This window comes from Mchenga conophoros, linkage group LG20 (genome assembly GCF_057382185.1).
Source record: "Mchenga conophoros isolate Kocher_MC1m ecotype Shallow Benthic linkage group LG20, M_conophoros_male_GT1.1, whole genome shotgun sequence".
Lineage (NCBI taxonomy): Eukaryota > Metazoa > Chordata > Actinopteri > Cichliformes > Cichlidae > Mchenga > Mchenga conophoros.
In genome coordinates this window covers 28,066,523-28,087,149 of record NC_140545.1, presented here as the reverse complement: position 1 = coordinate 28,087,149, position 20,627 = coordinate 28,066,523, and the positions used below count along the sequence as shown (strand labels likewise).

General features: G+C 39.8%; 1 protein-coding gene across 1 annotated transcript; it reads left to right on the top strand.

Moving 5' to 3' along the window:
* Positions 1 to 155: 155 nt before the first annotated feature.
* On the top strand, positions 156 to 10,431 carry LOC146550999 (uncharacterized). Its single transcript, XM_085259793.1, has 4 exons — positions 156 to 377; positions 2,084 to 2,228; positions 7,799 to 7,977; positions 9,230 to 10,431. Exons 1-4 carry the CDS (start codon positions 156 to 158, stop codon positions 9,416 to 9,418), a joined length of 735 nt encoding a protein of 244 aa, XP_085115919.1. The 3' UTR covers positions 9,419 to 10,431.
* The last annotated feature ends 10,196 nt before the right edge of the window (positions 10,432 to 20,627 follow it).

The following is a 20,627-nucleotide window of genomic DNA, read 5'->3' as shown; positions in this document are numbered from 1 at the left end:
ATCTCAATAAGGGGAATCAAACTTAGAAAATACAAAATATGTATGCACATATTTTACTGTACAAAAATGGCATGAACAGAAAGAGAGTTATGTTTACAGCTCAGTTTCCACTCCTTGGTGTGTTGCAGTTGATTTCACCCTGAGCATGTTTCATCATGTTTGTCATTCTAACAGACGTCCTCTCAGGACAACAGAACCAAGTCATCTGCTACATTTTCAAGCAGAAATGGTTCTGTGAGGATAGGAGGGAGGCAACCGCCCTGACGCAGTCCTCCCCTCCTGCTGCCTTTTATAAGACCGCAGGTCTCCCAAAGCTGGTCTACACAGAAAGGATGTGCTCCTTGTGCTGTCTCCGTGCCAGACCACAGACACTCCAGGTAGGGCTTCGCCTCACTTCTTTTAGGTGGGACAGAAAAGAAACATACTGTATGTAGGTGGTGTTTTAAACATTGTTGCTTGTCATTATTTTCTTTTGTTTTTATTTATTTTTTTATTTTTACAAAGAAAAAAAGTTGATCTTTCTAAACTAAATGTTGAAGCCTGCAGAAGCACTACATTCCAGGCATCCGTTATTAGCTAGTTATTAATTTCCTGAGTCTTAGTTAAAAAAAACTGTGTGCATTACATAATTTAAGTAGTAAAATAAGTGAGAAGTAAAAGTAAATGGGGAGCTATCTTTCCAAGGCCACTGGTCATATTTCCTAACGCTCCCTTAACAATAGAGACAATAGTATAACCTGTCATTTAATTCTGCAGTCTACTCTCAACAATATCAGAAGCTATGTGTTGGTTACTGAAGGTTATCTATCTGTACTGTACAGAATGTCTACGCTGACGTTGTGATTATATCAGATATCATAGTGTTCCCACTTATTTGTTTTGTTGTCTTTGTTTAGTTAAATTAATCCAGTGGCCAGATTCAAACTGACAGTTTGGGTAGTGTGATTGGAAGGATGTTTGTTGTTTCAGTTCAACTATGGCCTAAAACAGCCCAAATGTTTCACTATTAATAAAATATTTAAGGATATCACTTTATTGTACCACAAAAATACCATTAATACATCATTCTGTTGTAAAAGATCATAAATAAATGTACAGCTGTAAGTATTTGGACAATTGTACATTTTTTGTAGTTTTGCCTGTGTACACTGTCACAGTGGATTTAAAATGAAATAATCAAGATGTGGCTGAAGTACTGCTGCTTTAATTCAACAGGTTTAACCCATTAATGCATTTTCATACATACTGCCCATTTCCAGAGAGTCAAAAGTAACAGGGCAAACTAACATCATTTAGACTATAATGATAGTTCTTAATACTTGAATTAAAATCATTTGCAGTCAATGACTGCTTCAGCAGAGGCATTTTTCCTTTGAGACGAACTGCTGGACCTTTACTGCAGCTGCCATCAGTTGCTGCTTGTGTGTGGGTCTGTTTGCCTCTTCATTAACTGAAAAGCCAGCAGCCATCCATGCCAGTGGCACAAAGATGCCTCCACTACGATTGTGTGCTGTCCCTCTTTGTTGCCAATATTTAATTTAGAAAGATGTTTGTGCTATGCAGGCTGTATTTAAATTCATGAAACCATGTCTTGTTTACAGACTTGGGTGATGGTTTGTCTTGAGTTTGAGTTCTTGCCTTGACCAGTGTGAAGTCGTTCTGCAGTCACCTGCTTATGATGTCTTCTGTGGTTTTTTGGGGCATTTTGGTGTTACTAAGCTGCACAGTGCGTTTTTGCTTGATGAGGTTCAAAAGTCACTCATGCAATGTCAACAGATTGTTGAATATCCATCATTATACTTTCAGTCTAACGATGTCTTCCTTTATTTGCATTGAGATTTCTTTGGACCTAATATTGAAACTTGTGCTGGATGGTTATTCAAAGGCAACATTCAGAATCAATTCCAGATCTTTTATCTGCTTAATTTGTCAGAAACTATTGATGGAACAGGCCTCGCCTTCATGTCAGTCAGTTTCATTTACTTTTTTAACATTTGGAGTGTCAAAAACAGAGGAATATGTATAAAAATGGCAGCATTTCCTTAACACCTTTCTCGTATTGTGGTTTTCTTCTTGTCTTCAGGTGCTGTGTGTGCAGATCTGCATGTTTTACTCCAGCATTTGTCTGGTAAGCTGGCCACTGTGCGCAGAGACAGCTAAAGTCCGATGTGGCTCTGACCTGCTCAGTGACCTCATGTTTGTCTGTGGGGACCGTGGAATCTATTTACGTGAGTCTGCCTCAAGTACAAGCTGTGGCTTTATGTACTGTGAGTTTGATGCATCAAGCAGCAGGATGGGCCCACATTATTCAACTTACTTTAGTCATTAGTCAAGCTGAGGAGTAGCAGCTTAACTTTTTTTTTTTAACTAAAAGCTCCAGGTGTAAATCTGTAACGATGCACGGACACAAGTGCGCCAATGTGCTTAGTTTCCTTTTTTGAAGTTTTTTCACCTGTTTGTTCATTCATGTTTTGAAAGCTGCTAAGATGAGATACTAAATTAAACAACAAATTACCAATATTTTGAATGGTGCCACTATAACTACAGATTTATTATATGTATTAAAGGTTTGATAATAGCTAAACACACTGTTATTCTCCCTATAATCAGGATTTAAAACTAAATGCGATTAAACTTTAATTACTTCCACTGCACAGTACTCGTACCAATGCAGTTACCCACTGGACTTTTCACCTGGTTACCTTTGCTCTCTTCTAACCAAGGCAACCCTCTGCATCTGCTATCAGGCTGGTGGCAGTGCATCAAAATAGCAGCATACTCACCAGGACACTGTGCTTCTGTGTGATAGTCTTATTGTTAAAACAGTGTTATCTGAGAGCAATAAAAAGGTACAGAGAGGGAGCAGAAGCAGCTGCAGATATGCTCTTTCAGAAGCACTGTGTTCTTTGGCCTATATCGTGATTGTGCTAAATACTTTTGCATGTTTCATGTTTTGTTTATGCCAAAAACAGCGCGATAAATGTTCACAATGCCAGTACTAAACATGACTACATCTTGAACGTAATGTTTACCATATTCACCAAGCTAGAGACAGTCAAAGGGCTCTTGAAGAAAAGAAACATTAGAAGTAAACACTGAAAGAGGTTTTAAATCAGCCGTGTGAAGATAAATAGTATCAATTATTATTTTGTCTTTTCAGGATAATGTGCTGCTTATCATTAATCCATTCACATACACGCTAATGCTGACGAACGCTGCAGTGCTCAGGCATGTTATGATTGAACTGTTCCTAATTGTACACTGATAATGTACAAAGGACAAAATATTCTACTTCTACATTTCATATCTATCTATCTATCTTTCTATCTATCTATGTATATATATATATATATATATATATTTTTTTTTTTTTTTTGTTTTTAGTGACATAACATTATAAACCATTTAAACAGAGTCAGTGTAATAGGTCGAGTCATTTGGGTCAGTTCTTCGCTTATATTTATTGATTTTGATTTAGAGCTTAAAAAAATGAAAAGCTGTAAATAATAATGGTTTAAAAATATTATCATTCACATTAAACAGTGTCACTGCTACTAAACAGACTGACATGAAATCATCTGTAGATTTCATGTCTGTGCTCCAGAGGATGAATCCTGATGATTTTAAATGCACTTCTTAAATGGCATCTGTAAAACACCAGGAAGGAATTAATCAGAGCATAAGTCATTTAAACTTCTAGGATGTTGATGTGGTCAGTCAGGTAGCAGAGGGTTTTTTATTGGTTTCAGCTGCTTTGGTGTTAATGAAATTAACAAAAGGTGCTCAAAGGTGCAGCAATAAGACAAGTCCCCAAACACAAATGGTTTCCGGTCACTGACATTTTTCCTCCTCATCTATTCTGACTGTTCAAATTCAAATTCAAATTCAAATTCAAATTCAAATTCAAATTTTATTTGTCACACATAGAGATGGCACGATACCACTTTTTTATGTCCGATACCGATATCATAAATTTGGATATCTGCCGATACCGATATGAATCCGATATAGTGTTTTTTAATCAACAAAACTGTTTTTTAAATATCTTGCTGCATTTTGTATAAGTTCATACTCAAGTTTAAAACAACAACTACACTAAAGCTATTCTGTTATACCTGTATGCAAAAAAAAAATATTTCATAGTTCAGCAATACTGATCTATCTAATAAACTTAAACCTACACCATCCTCCCTATTCTGGTATTTTAAAGGGTACTTAGCATAAATATTAAGCAACCTAACTAATAGGGTTCCAACTCCCAGCAACAACAAAAATAAAAAAATAAAAAATAGGGAACCACCCCTCACGCTCCACCTCATGATGCTTAATCGACGTAATCAACCTTAATTTGATGCAGTGTGAAAAAAAATGCACAGAAATCAATTATTTTTCAAGAAATATTAAATAGATTCAACATCTTTCTTCAACAAAATTGCAGACTGCACAGATGGTACCTTCCCAAAGGAAAAAGTACTATAGCTTACTAGGGTATATATATTAGACTTAATAGTTACTATATACAGTAATTGACTTCTATTCATTTTACATCAAATTAAAACTTTGGGTGTCAGATAATTATTTATTAAAAGCTCGACATTTTAAATGAGAATAAGAAAGAAAAGTATGTCTTTGTGCCCCCTTTTCCCTGTTAATGCCCTATCAGCCCCCCTGGCTAAACTTTGCTAGATCCGCCCCTGCACAGTTACCAGCCGTCAGCTACGTAGAAAAAGATCCTCGAGTAGAAAGTAATATTAAATAAATTCTAACAACAGCTGATCAAGCTTAAACGTGCTGCTGTTGTTCAGCCGCTGGTTTCCTCTTTCTGGTGCAAAGTGGGCCAAAAGCAAACTAGAGACACGGACTCGCGACAGAAAAGCCGATCAGCTGATCGTTAAGCAGTTTCATGATTGAAGTAGCAGCAAGAAGAGGCAGTCGTTTGTTAAGCTTAACGCAGGAATGCTTTACAAACATTCAGAGATGGACTTACACACTTGCTTTACTTCTCTCGGGATAACTTTGTCGGAGATGAAATGCCGGGTTGCTAGCGAAGCTCCAAATGCTATCCAGACCACCGACAGGTCCCGCATGCCACAGCCGCTCTATCACGTGATGCACACTGCTCCGACGTGCTAATGTTCTGAGGTGAGTTACGGCGTGTTGCTAGTTTTGTGAGGTGCTTTCGTGATATTTAATGGATCGGATTACATTTTTTATTTTTCTCCGATATCCGATCCAGTAATTTAGGTCAGTATCGGACCGATACCTAATATCGGATCGGTCCATCTCTAGTCACACACACACAACCATACGCAGTATGACATGGGGGTGAAATGCTTGTAGCTGTACAATGCCCGACCATTAAATGACAGAAGAAAAGTTTTACAATATTTACAATTTACTACAAAAATTTACAAATTAACTTAGGAATTTACAGTAAAGAATGTGCAAATAGCAGAAGAGATTATAAAGATAAGGATTATAAATTATAGGAATTATAGGATTATAGGAAATGTGTGGTGGTGCGTGTGGTGACGTGTGTGAGAGTCCAGTCTTATAGTGACGTGTTTGGGAGAGTCCAGTCCTACACCTGGTTCAGGGCCCGAATAGCCTGGGGGAAGAAGCTCCTCCTCATTCTCTCTGTTTTGGCCTTAAGGGAGCGGAAGCGCTTCCCAGACCTCAACAGTGAGAAGAGTCCATTGTTGGGATGGGAGAGGTCCATCATAATCTTCCTAGCTTTGGACTTGCACCGCTTGGTGTAGATGGACAGCAGGTCAGGGAGCTCTGATTGAATGATGCGTTCTGCCGAGCGCACCACCCTTTGCAGATCTCGTCTGTCCTGCTTGGTGCTGTTCCCAAACCAGGTGCAGATGTTTGACGTCAGGATGCTCTCGATGGTGCAGGAGTAGAAGTTCTTGAGCACCTTCAGTGGCAGATGGAAGTCTCTAAGTCTTCTGAGGAAGAAGAGACGCTGACGGGCTTTCTTAACCAGGGTGTTGATGTGACAGGACCATGACAGGTCCTGAGTGATGTGGACACCCAGGTATCGGAAACTGTCCACTCTCTCCACTGGCGTGCCACTGATGATGAGGGGTTTGTAATTCCTCGCCTGCTTTGTAGTGAAGTCCACGATCAGCTCCTTAGTCTTGCTGATGTTTAGGAGGAGGTTATTCTCCTGGCACCAGGTCTCCAGGTTCCTAATCTCCTCCAGGTAGGCCGTCTCGATGTTGTCGGAGATCAGGCCCACAACAGCAGTGTCGTCAGCAAACTTGACAATGGAGGTGGTGTCGGATGTGGCTACACAGTCATAAGTGTACAGTGAGTACAGCAGGGGGCTTAAAACACAGCCCTGAGGCACTCCAGTGCTGAGTGAGATGGAGGGGGAGACTTGTTTTCCTACCCTCACTGATTGGGGTCTGTCTGTGAGGAAGTTGAGGATCCACTGACACAGTGATGAGCTGAGTCCTAGATCCGTCAACTTGGTGAAAAGCTTAGAGGGAATGGTATTGTTATACCTTTGGCTAGGTCAATGTCACCACTGGTAGCGTGAGGTAATACCTGGCACCAACAGATTTAACAATTTACTCTAGCAGAGCTGGACAGGGGTACAGAATGGTCTTTAAACCATTTGCAGGACTGGTATCAGCTCCTTCGTGCAAGCAGGAATAGAAAGAGCACTGTCAGAGCTCTACAAAGAGCAGGCCAACAGGCCACTGGTAAGTGACAAAACGGATTTAATGGGCCTGAGAGCCACCATCCTCTAGTGGGCCCTGTGCTCACAGCTGGGTACCCCTGGGGTTGGCCATAGAATACCAGAATTGTATTTTTCACAGATGAGAGCAGGTTCACCCTGTGCACATGTGACAGATGTGAAAGGGTCTGGAGAAGCTGTGGAGAATGCTGCCTGCATCATCGTTCCACATGACTGGTTTAGTAGTGGGTCAGTGATGGTCTGGGAAAGCATGGGAGGGCCACACAGACCTCTACAGCTTAGGCAACAACACTCTTGACTGTCAGCTCTTATGCTGGTGCAGTGGGACCTAGCTTCCCCGTGTGGTGAGAGTATACATATAGTTGCTAGAGGATGAAGCACCTGACCTAAATCCGATAGTACCAATTTGAGTTGCTACAATGAAATTTCGGCTAAATGAACTAGCCCGCCATATATTTTTCACTTTGGTTTTTGGGATGTCTTTGAATTCAATGCATCTTTTTGTTCCCAACACATCATGGCCTGTATCTGTATAGCACTTGGCTTAGTCCCCAAGGACCCCAAAGCGCTTTACGCCCCTACGATCGCCCATTAATATCAGTATAGATGATTAACATGACTTTTGTCCTGTTGAGAATGTGTCCTGAGGTGTTTTCAGAGTTGGGTAGTGCATTATGTTAAAATAAAAATAATAAATGGACTCGTTCTTATGTAGAAAAGTGTTTATCCATTTAACACACACACAGACATTTAAACCCAAATGAACACATCAGGAACAAGTCGGGGTTCAGCATCTTGCCCAGGGATACTTTGGCACACAGACTGCAGCAGCCAGGGATCAAACCACCAACCTAACGATTAGCAGATACGCTCTACCTCCTGCGCCGCAGCCACGACAGTTCAACAATGACTAAACTGTCCGAGCACATTTCTTTTCTGCAGAGGAGGAAGTTGTTATGGCCACATAAGGGGACACAGTAAATCTTAAGCACCACTGTACTCTGTAAAGGAGATTTTGTTTGACTGTAAAGCTATTGATAGTTAAAGGAAAGAGAAGAACGTAGTGTGTGACACGTCTCTCTTCTGCAGGTAAAGGCTTGTGGTCTGGTTATGGCACTCGGTCCAGAGGGAAGGGGATAGTGGATCTGTGTTGCCTGTCATCAGGTTGTGAACTTCATCACCTTGAGATGTACTGTGCTAAACCAAGGAGCCAACAGACCACATATTCTCCATCCACAACAGTACATGCCACTACACAGCCAAATTTGGTAAGATCTCTGTTGTTTAAATAAGTTTATATACCTTGTATCCATCCATTGTCTTCACCTTATCCACTTCAGAAGAACAGGGAGAAGGTGGGAGCTTATCTCATGGCTAAACATGAGGATACAACCCAAAGGCCAGATACAGAGAGGGAACCTATCATGTGTCCTTCACACGTACAGTCGGTTTAGAACGACCACTTAGCCTAACCGCCATGTGTGTTCAGACTGTGGGAGGAAGCCAGAACATCTGCAGTGCATTTGATCCAGGACCTTCTTGCTGTGAAGTGATAGTGCTGACTCTGCACCACTGTGCTGTTTAAGTTCACACTTGGCCTTGACATTATCAGAGGATTGATTATACTGGATCAAAGAGAAAAAAGCTGGGCCTTACCCTTAACTGTCTCATTGTATAAAATACAGTGAAGCGTGTGTCCTCAGTCATTCCTGACCTTTACCAAATTAGGTCACATTAGATCCCAAAGAACATTTGTAAACCAACTGTGGAGTCTTCTCTCAGTGATCTGTGGTAGTACTGCAAGCATGTGATCCACAACTATTTCCATTTTTGATTAAATATCTAAAGATGGTGAAAAAAATATGTTTATTTCAGAGCTGTGAAAAACACTTCCCTTCTTTTTCATATAAGTGTGTTTTGTATAAGAATGCAGGAATATGTCCATATACCTACTGAATGTTGGACAGACTCAATATTACCATTTAATAAATATATCAACACTAAGCCAGAAAATCAGGATTGGGAGTTGTATTTGTTTTATTGTGTTGTTTTCCTCTAACACACCTGTCACTGTTAAAGACATGCCTAACAAGTAAATCCAGACATGGTTTCAACTGGCCACAGACAAAAAAGTTTCATTTTATTGAATCCAAAACCACAAAAGCCACAAAGAAAAAGTCAGCATACACTTTAGCAGAAAGTTTCACTGTCATGAAAGAGGAAAACAACCAGTTGGCACTACAGCCACTAAAGACTTATAAATGGTAAATGGCCTGTATGTGTATAGCGCTTTATGAGCTTTGGCCTTATGAGATGAATATTTATATTCCTGGATTTGTAATTCTGCAATAGTATTGCCAAGCCGGGGAAATTCTCTGGTACTGTGGTGATCCAGCACAATTTGTGTGAAGCAACAGAATATCAGCAACAGTGACCACATAACACAAACTAACAGCTGTATTGGAGGCCTTAAGCTCCTCATTGTTTAATGAACTCTTTATTCTTATCTGTGTCTTGCAGTTCCAAGAAGTATTTCAGAAAAAACTTTTACAGTACCTGGGACCTCCGAGCAGTCCGAAGAGGGAAGCATACAGAAGGAATTGGCGGCATTCGCTTCGGCACAAAGTCAAAGTTTCACGGTCACTCAGGAGGATGACTGCATATGAAACAACAAGTCAGCCGACTGCAGCCAATAAGAGCGCACTTTAAAGAATTATGGGTTTACAGTCCGGAGTTTGAAGTTAATATTTATACTCACAGAAGTCCTGTGGTATAAAAACAATCAAACAGTGTATGTGTTTGAGTATGTGCAGCGACCCAGACCTCTTATATGTTCATAGATAAAAGGTCACCTCAGAAACTTTAGAAATGTAATCAGACAGCAAACTTCCAGTAACACAGCAATCCATGTATGGTTAAGGACAGTGTTTGGTTAACCCCTAGCCCCTTCATGGAGAATATTTGGTTGTTTGTTACACCGATTTAAAAAAAGAAAAAAGTTGATTTAGATTAAAACAAAAGTTAGCTCTAACCTCAGACAGGCCACCAGTAATTTGATGAATAAGTAATGTTCAGGAAGAAGTTACTCCTTTATGTACTTATCATTATAGGCCTTCATATATCTTCACGTTAATGTGATCTGTGCAGCTAATGGAAATAACATTTGTGGGGAGAGAAACACAAATTTACAAGAAACAAATAACAGAAACAGAAGTGATCTACTCATAAATGCACAAAAATCTTAGATTTTTTTATATCTATTTTGAGATGTTACCTCATCCTAGAGCACCATAAATGCTTTTTCTTCTTTACATACAGTAGTCCTAATTCTCCCACATCTGCTCTAACCCATGAAAACATCTTCAGCTGCCCGATTCTTCACTATTCTTCTGTCTGTGCTCGTCTCTTGGTGTGGTGTCTGTTAAGAAACATGTCAGCCACTATACCGTAGTTAATAGTTCTTATAAGATTTTTTATGCACTCATCATCAGAATCCGAACACTTTGTTATATACACCACCTTCTGTGGAGTCATTTGTAGTTCACACTTATTTCGATGGCACTTGACACTCTTGACTAGCTTTAATATTTGTTTGGGTAAAAGACAAATTTTATCCACTGTGTGTGTTTATTGTTTATGAACATATGTTGTGTAAATGTCTTTAAATGCATTCATTATTTATTTCACAATGAGCACGTAACTATAATAAATATTAAGCCTTATTCATCTTTGGTGCTCTGTTATGTTTTACATTGTTTGGCTGTAAAAGTGATTTCAGGTGTGACAGCAGAGTATTTTCAAATCTCACGACATTTTACGTTCATATAATTCTAATCAGAACTTGACACAACCTCCAGTTTCAGAGTGATCTTAAGCTGCTGGCTCATTTTACTTTGACATAGCTACAGTTATCACCAAAAGCCTTGAAGGTCATCTCAGGCCTCGGTGGATAAATAAAGAGCTGCAAGTCTTACTGATAGATTTGTGATTAAACAAAGTGTGCTTTCTTTGAGGCCAAGCTGAAGTTATAACCAGGTGTTCTATCTGCACAGGAGTGTCAGGAGCTAGAACTCTTAAGAGCGCCTCCTGCTGTATCCGGAAGAGTGCAGAACCCTCAACTACACATGCCGTAATACTCCCACCACCATTTATGATAGTTGATGTTTGTCCTTCAGATTAGGAGCCATTTCCTTTCCTTGACAATACTCATCTCCCCAGTATTTTGGTATGAGTTATCCTTGGTTTCATCTCTCTCCAGAGGCTCTTTTAGATGTTTTCTTCTACTCTGGCTTTCCTCAAACTGAGTATAATCAGCGGTTTGCACCTTGTTGTCAGCATTCATTAAACCTCTCTTCATTGTAGACAATGATATGCCTGCTACCATCAGAGTGTTGACAGGTTATTTTTTCTCAACCAAGGAACGATTTTTGTAATAGTGCACATTTCAGGGCTTCACTTTTATTCAGTATGATTCCATTCAAATTCTTAATATCTCTAATCCCCACCAACATGGAACTTTAGAGTAAAGACACCACGATACTGGGAGAACCAGGGAGAACCAGGCTTTGAAAAGCCACAAGTGAAAAAAAAAAACCAGTCCCCATCAGCCTAAACCTGTTGTAGCTTGGCCAATAGTAGTGTAGTCAAAGTCACTTGATCCAGCCCCTACTATGAGGTTTGAGTGTTGTCACATTGCCATTCAGTTTGTGGGTTACAAACAGAAAATGATACATGTATTCTTCTCATGCGTTATTGGACTGGATTATTTCAACAAACTGATGACATTTTACCCATTAATTATTTGTATCCTCCTGTAACTTTACTGTATAAAGGGCTAAGACATCCAAAGTTTCAGGAGTCATTATAAGTCATTATAAGAAGTGTCGTGATTTGGAGAGCCCAGTGCGTGCTCCTGACACAGGCGAACCACATGCTGTCGAGGATACCTACCTTGGCACGACACGGGAAACAAGTCAAACAAACGTCACAATAAAAGCATGCTATAAAACTGTAAGAATAAAACACTTAACATTATTTAAAGATATTTTATCATCACATGTGTGTAATATGCTTAAATTTAAATACTCCCCATTTACATGATACAAACTTTAATTATGGAGTTCCACAGGGTTCAGTGCTAGGACCAATTCTGTTTACATTATACATGCTTCCCTTGGGCAGCATCATTAGAAGACATAGCATACATTTTTACTGCTGTGCAGATGACACCCAGCTCTATCCATGAAGCCAGATAACACACACCAATTAGTTAAACTGCAGGAATGTCTTAAAGACATAAAGACCTGGATGGCCGCTAACTTTCTGCTTGTAAATTCAGTTCAAACTGAGGCTATTGTAGTTAGCCGTACAAACTTTAGAAACATGGTGTCTAAATAGATTCTTACTCTGATGGCATTACCCTGGCCTCCAGTAACGCTGGGAATGCAGAAACCAAATCGAGGAAGTCTGTCCATCCCTCTTTATACACTTACACCCTCTTATTGTGTCCCCCTTATAAGACACAACAAAAGAAATCCCTCCCCCATATAAGGAGTTGTTTAAACAGATGAACTAGTGGTGGTGAACGTGCATATGGTAAATGGACTGGTTCTTATATAGCGCTTTTCTACTCTCAAAGCACTTTACAGAACTTGTGCATTCACCCATTCGCACAAGCACATTTTCTTAGTGCTTTCTAACTAACATTCAAACTCCGCATCGCAGCGCAATTTGGGGTTTTTGGCATGCAGACTAGGGGAAGCCAGCCACCCCAATATGCATATGACAGGTGTGTGTGTGCTGTGTTTAGCTGGTTAATCATATGTGATATGGCACAACGGACTTACAGAATTCAACTACTGCATAACTGTTCTAGCACGTTTTCATCAATCTCTAAAATTAGAAACATCTAGTCTGTGATGTGAGTGATGTTAAAAAACTAGTTCATGCATTTATTGCTTCTAGGCTGGACTACTGTAATTTATTATTATTAGAATGTCCTAAAAACTCACTGCAAAGCATTCAGTTAATCCAAAATGCTGCAGCAAGAGTCCTGACAGGGACTAGAAAGAGATATTTCTCTGATATTGGCTTCTGTTCATTGGCTTCCTGTTAAATTTAAAATCCTTTCTTCCATTGTAAAGTCTTGAATAATCAGGCTCCATCTTATCTTAAAGACCTTATAGCAGCAACTGCAGGCTTACTTGTTGTTCATATGAAATTTAAATAGATTGGTTGGGAGAGCCTTTGGCTTTCAGGTCCCTCCTCTATGGAACCAGCTCCCAGTTTAAGAGACAGACATCCTCTCTACTTTCAAAATTAGGCTTCAAACTTTCCTTTTTCATAAAGTGTATAGTTAGGGCTGGATCAGGTGACCTGAATTAATTATTATTAATCTCTGGGTCTCTTCTACAGTTTGTCTTTTATTCTATCTTCCTCCCATCATCCCCAACAAGTCCCGACAGAAGGCTGCACTTCTAGAACCTCCCTTCTGGATTCCCGCCCTTTGTTAATACTACCCGAGCGTTGAATTAACCATGTTAGTGAAACCAGCTTGTCACGTAGAAATCCTGATCCTGTTAGTGTTGGCCAAATGAAACTTTCTTTAGCACTGAAAGGTTTATTACTTGAAGTTTCTTAACGCAGTCCTCTTTGGTGCCATCTGGTTACCAAAAATATGAAGTGCAGAGTTTGACTCTGCAACTTGAAACGAACTGCTTGGTTATGATTATTCACTCTGCAGAGCTGAACTGACAGCTTCTGTTTAATGTCATGTGGCAGTTTTGTGTGATATCGGGCTACAGTTGTGGTGCTTTGAACATGGGTTTTTTTTGTGTAAAATGTTATATCTATTTGCTTGATACGTCATTTACGTGAATAAACTTTCCTTGTTTAAACATGGTGTGGTCTCTCTTTATTTGTGATAGTCATAGATTAAAAACAAACATTGTAAATAATAATGTACAACACACTCTTATCCTATAATCTGGGACTCTCCACCATTAACTCTGAAGACGCTTCTCAGATGAAACGTCTTCAAGAAACTTAAACAGGTCAGCCCTGAGAACCTACACGGACAACAAACTCTTACAATAGGTTGGGCGTATGCTTGCTTTTGTAATTAACCAGTGGACATACACCAATATATAATATATTATTTAGTGTATTTCTTGAGTATGTTTTTGACCTGGGGCTGGAGCTGTTGGTTCACTGCTGGCTCCATGTCTTTTTATGTCACACACTGGTTCACTCTCTCTCACACATAAAAAATAAACTACAAATCCTGCAAACACTTCAGTCCCTTAGAAACCATTGAATCAGGTATTGAAACAGTGACGAACCGAATGAAGCTTCAGACGTCACTGATCACTTGACTCTAGCCAGACAAACAAAGCCTCAACACAGTGCCTCCAAAGCACCACGCTAAAGCTTCAGCTTCAGCTTCAAACGGCCCATCATCCTGTTTTTCTCAGTCCCTGCAACCTACTTGTTTTCTCCTCTGCCTAGAAGTCCTGGTGTTTTTCCTAAAAGAGCATTATCCCAGAGAGAATCTGTGGAGGAAATATCTGGTCCTGCACCAACTGGACCATCACTAAGCTGCCTTAGTTTATGATGAATAAACCCATGTTTGAGTCAGCCTGCACATTGTTGCCAGGGGTTGTTTGATTGTTGGGGCTTTCTCTCTATTATTGTAGGGTCTTTACAATATAAAGGGCCTTGAGGCGACCGCTGTTGTGATTTGGCACTATGTGAATAAAACTGACTTCAGTATTTATTTCATTTATGTATTATAACACATTTGGGTTAAGCACACAGCTATTCCTTTATGTTGGTAAATGGACTGGTTCATTTTCCTGCTCTATCCGAGCACTCAAAGTGCTTTAAATGACTCGTATAATTCACTCCAACACTTACTTCTTCACAAATGCTACCAATTACACATGATGAGAGAGCAACTCCAGGGTTAGTATCCTACCCAAAGATATTTGGCAAGCCTGGAGCAGCCAGGAATCGAACCACCAACCTTCTGCCCTACTCCTGAGCTACAGCCACTCCATGTTGGACAGCTTTTGTCTTGGACTAAGCTCACCATAGACAAGTTTAATCTTGGAGGAAATTTGCTGATTGGACTATTTATTCAGCAAATTCGGCATAAATGTAGCTGTTGAATCGCTCATGCATTTATTTTTTGTGTGCTTGGCTCATGGAAACTGTTCCAAACACAGTCTGATACAAACAGTAGTAGAAGTAAAGTAAAATAGTATTATTTATTAAACAATTCAACAACTATATCAATATTTGTAGTATCTAATAATAAATAAACCTCGGTTATGCAACATTTAGCTTGAAAATGTATCATGGTATGTGCTGGAGTGGCTATAGTTTCTAATTCTGTCAGTGCTCACAATCTATTAAATATTGTTAAATTCAGAGAACTGTATTGTTACTACAGCAGGTGCTAGCAAGTACGCATCTTTTTTCAGATAGGAGTGTGTTTGTGACCTTTTGACATCATAACACAGTAACAGTTGTTCACAGTCGGCCTGATAAGACATGGAGGGAGCGCATTCTCCTTGTAACCTGCGTCACTGACAGATAACGATATTCGGTCCCATCTCTTCCCAGGCCGCCTGTTTGATTTGATTCTCATGGTCATGAGGGAGCTGTTTTTGTGAGTGGAAGACGATTTATTTGTGACATTTTACACAGTGGACATGTGTGTGACCAACAGACATCTCACACATCTGCAGCAGTAAGAAGTGGTCACAGAAACATTGCTATACTTCAGTGGTTCTTAACCTTGTTGGAGGTACCGAACCCCACCAGTTTCATATGCGCAGTCACTGAACCCCTCTTTAGTGAAAAATAAAATATGTTTTTCAAATTCAAGACATAGATATGTTTTTTACTGGTGCACAAAATGAGCCGTGCCAAGATCGACTCACCAAACCCCTAGGGTTCAATCGAACCCAGGTTAAGAACCACTGCTATACTTGAAGAGCACAATAAAAGTTTTTTTCAGTGTTTCACTGAGCAAAATATTTTTAAAGGGTTTCAGATTTCTCTCTCTCTCTCTCTCTCTCTCTCTCTCTGGCTACATTTATTTATTCAAAATATTTATTGTTGTATTATGTTTTTGTCTAAACTTCTTAAAATCATACCATAATAACGAATCACTGAACTGAACTCAAATTAAATCTTTATAAACAGATATGGGCGTTAGTTTAGCTCGCTGCGATGAGCCATGTGGCTGAGAGCGACTGACCCGCGGCCTTCCTGTCTCTCCCTCTGCTCTCCTGTCAGCTCTTTGTTATCAATAAAGGCCAAAAAAACTGAAATGAGAAAAATGAACGTGGAAATTTCAAACCCAAGTCTGCTGTGTGAAATGTAGATGAACACAACTATTTTACAGCATCATACACATTTTTGTAAATATCTTATCATATCCGTTCATGTGACATCACTGAAGCTATGACACTGATATAATGTAAAGTAATCAGTGTTCAGCTTGTATAACAATGGCCTCCTCCATAACACACTGGACAAAAGCAGTTTCAGCAACAGGTTCCTTCAACCTGGCTGTCTGAGGGAACCTTACAAGAGTTTGATTCTGATAACAGTGTAAATTTGATGTCCCCTCTAAATAACTCAACACACAGACATTAATGTCTAAACCCCTGGCAAAAAAGTGAGTACACTCCTAAGTGAAAAGGTCCAAATTGTGCCCAGTTTGCCATTTTTCCTCTCCAGTGTCATGTGACTCGTTATATTATATTTCCTTTTTTATCAGAAAGAGGGACAATACCTATTAATGAACATTTTAACAAATGTAAATATGCCAGATTATAGCCTTAGGCTAATTTCCATATGTAGACCCTCTGGCAGGTTGATGTTACACACAAGTTAATAGCAACATACTGAGACACTATTTATAGACCTTGTATATAGAGACAAGGACAAAAACAGTGATCACATCATATTAGAGCAAACAATGACAACAAGAATGGACAACAGAGGACAATATAGAAAACAATAACGCGTTAGCATAACAAAACCTCAGGCGTGAATGGAGAGGAGGTGTGTTAAATTTGGTGTTATTGTTTACACTGTCTCATACTGGTCACTGGAAGTTTAACCTGGCACATCATGGTAAAGATACATCTGTTACATAAAGATGGCCTAGGCTATAAGAAGATTCCCAACAGCCTGAAACAGGATCCACTCAGGACAGGCCTCGCCATGGTCGAGCAGAGAAGCTGAGTGCACGTGCTCAGCGTCATATCCAGAGGTTGTCTTTTGAAAATAGATAGTGCTGCCAGTATTAAATGGTAAATGGACTGATTCTTATATAGCGCTTTTCTACTCTCATGGAGTACTCAAAGCGCTGTATACAACATGCCTCATTTACCCACTCATACAAGCAGTTCCTTCTATATTTAATGGCAATCTAACCAGCATTCACACACATTCACACTCCGATGGACGCATCAGAGAGCAACTTGGGGTTAGTATCTTGCCCAAGGATACTTGGCATGCAGACTGGGGAAGCCAAGGATCAAACCACCAACCTTCCAGGTAGTAGCTCTACCAATTGAGCCACAGCCACCTCACTGCAGAGGTTGAAGAGTAGGGTGTCAGTCTGTCAGTGCACAGACCATACACCACACACTGCATCGCATGGCTGTCGTCCCAGAAAGAAGCCTCTTCTAAATATGATGAACAAGAAAGTCTGCAAACACTTTGCTGCAGACAAGCAGACCAATGACATGGATCACTGGAACTTACTTGGTTCAAAATTTCCATGATTTCCATATATTACGTTAAATTTAAATCAGATTTGTTACATCTGTTTTTGGTTTTTTAGTTTTTTATAATTGCTAAAAAAAAAAAAAAGGTATTGTGCAATTTTATTTACTTTTTTTCTGGGGTGTTACAGCCCTGGTCACATTTTAAATGAGTGTGTGAGTATGTCTCTACTGTGTTCTGTGCCTTTAAGAGTCTCTACAGGTCCTCCTTCTGATTGGGGAGCTGTTTTGGGCTGTTTTTGATGGTAAGTAGTCTTGTCCACCCCTTCTGAAGAAGAAGGTATTTATTTTTTGTATGTTTTGTCTTGTTAATTAAATTAGGGAGGTGTAGTTAGTGATGGTGTGATGAAGCCCCATGAATGTGTCGAATCTTCCCGGTTAATTACTTCATTAAAAGGCAGATCACACAAAGCTCAGTTAAACAGCTCGTTTGGAAGTACTGACATCTGCTGGTCATTCGATGTACAGCAGCCAAATGTGGGCTAAATACCAGTGGATATGTAACCATGTTGTCAGTAGCAGATTACCTACATGAGGTCCTGGATATATATAAATATACATACACACCCCTAACTACCAGACTGAATTAAGATTTGTGATAGTGTTTCAAAATGCTCCTTAACTCCTGATACTATTTGGTGGCTCCATAATGTGTTTACAATCTGGTCGTTACAATCCTCAGAATCACCTCAGATCCAGTTCACATTAACCATTAACTTGTTGATCTTTGGTCACGTGATATTCTGAAGGCTGATGCGGGCCTGGACACGAGCTTCATTTGCACTCAACACAGGCCTCGGGTCTTCAGTGTCAGACGTAACATCACAAGGTGTAGTGCTTGTCTTTTGGTTTTTGTTTCACGCAGGGCTTAGGTAGCATTTCTTTGGAATACCTTCTTTTGTTTTGTTTTTTTTTGTTTGTTTGTTTGTTTTTTCTTTACCTTTGCTCACCCTTGATTTTATGCTTTCAGTTTTGGTGGGGACACCCTTGCTTACCATTGTGTTGCCCTCCTTTGCCCCTAGACAAGGACATGTCATGGGGGAAAGAAATCATACTGATGACATCAAAGTCTCACAAACTCTCAAAAAACTGTATGTATCAAATATGATACACTCAGTGTTAAGGAGTTAAGCATTTTACATTGAGTCAAGCTAGTGATTTCTCATAGATGGTAATCTGAAAGCGCTGTCTGAGCCTGCACCTGGGTCCGGTCCTGTTTTCTTGAACCAGACATGGTCCGAGCCTCTCTGTCAGAGTTTGTATTACTAGAACCCTTTTCCAGACAAGTGAAAAAAAAACAACACTTTTGTCCTACAGGATTAATAATAATGTTTAGTAATGTTTTGCCCACCAGGGTAGTGAGTTAGTCATGACTGCAGCCACGAGATGGCAGTAATGTAAAGAATGGAAACAGTCGAGGAGCTTTATGACAGCACTGACTGAGAAGAAAGGAGAGAGAACACTTTACTTTAAATGTTTGAATTTATCTCTATTTTTCGATTTGATGAGACAAGCACTGCTTTCACTGTTCATCCTAACAGAATGCCACTGGATAAAGGTATGTTTCTATTAGTTTTCATACAGTCACGGACATTGACATTAAGCATTACCCTTCATTTCAGACAGTGGATGTTGTATATAAACCACAGGAATCTTTATGATGGGTAATCTGGTTAATATCCATGAGAACATACCCGGTCTTCCTGTTTGAATTACATTCCTAAATACTCGTGTTACATTACATTTCTCCGACTCCTTTTTCCTGTAATGAAACCAGATGCATCAGGTTCAGTTCAGTTTTAACTACGGGAAGATGCTGGTCACACACTGATGGGATACATTCAGCTTTGCCAGGTCTCATTTGTTTATGATTACCATTGTCTTATTATGAAACTGAATGTGTGTTTCCTACACTTGGCTTGGATAACAGCCTCACATTTTGCACACTATCATTTTTTTCTGCTCAACACAGTACAGCAGGAGGATTTTCAACAAAGGATCATTTCCCTACAAACCAGTGTGATATGGACACTGTGAGATATGTTGACATGTACATGCACCGCGAGGGAAAAAGGTGCACGAAAGTGGCAGGCAGATGAAGACAAAACGCGGCACAATAATACTTTTACGTTTTGCAATCTACAAAGGTTTGCACTTTGAGAATCAACCTGTGAGAACTGTGACCAATGTTCATGTTTGTGGGGAAAAAAGTGTATAAAGTCCGTGGCGAGGGGCTAGTTATTCTGAGAACCCCTGCTGCAATAAATGAGGGACCACTGTCTACTCTATGATTATTATATTCAACCTGTTAACATTTACAGTTTTTTTCAGTCGCTAACAAGCGTTTGTCCAAACAGTTGTCACATTTGCAAAACTCTAAACACAATTAGCACAGCATCGGTCTGTTGTGGCCATACCATTCACACATTTCATGTCGTGTTCACCCAATATGCAGTCAGTGAACACATTTCCACAATGCTTACATTTTCTTAACAGACAAGCTATACCTCCCAACAAAATTATGGACTGTTTTTGTAGTATCTACGAATGTTAACACACAACATCCCACAATAGCAAAAACAATATTCCAAACCTTAGATACAGTATAAAAACCTCTGCTTCTGCAATGATATCAGTACAAAAACAATATCAATATCAAAAATATATCTCAGCTGATAATAAACAAACAACTGAATAATTGACACACAGCTGATTTATGTTGGGTAAATTGGGCCAACCACAGCTTCTTCCATTCTGGCTTAGACTCAGTGGGGTTTATAAGGCAAGACCTTGAGGAGTGATGTTTTTGGAAACAAAAAAAACAAACACTGTAATGTCTGGTCGAGGAAGAGTAAGAGCAAGGGGCCCAGGGAGAAGAGAAGGCCCAAGGAGAGGGCAAGGTAGAGGTGTAAGAATGCGTGGTGGTGGCATTCCAAGGGCTGCAAGAACAGTAGTCAGTGATGAAATTCGTGCCACTATCATTGACGATGTAATCAACCATGGTCTTTCACTAAGAGAGGCTGGTGAAAGAGTGCAGCCCAATTTGAGGCGGTCAATGGTTGCCTCCATTATACGCATTGTAACAGGGCGGCCCTTAGCGGCTGGAAACACAG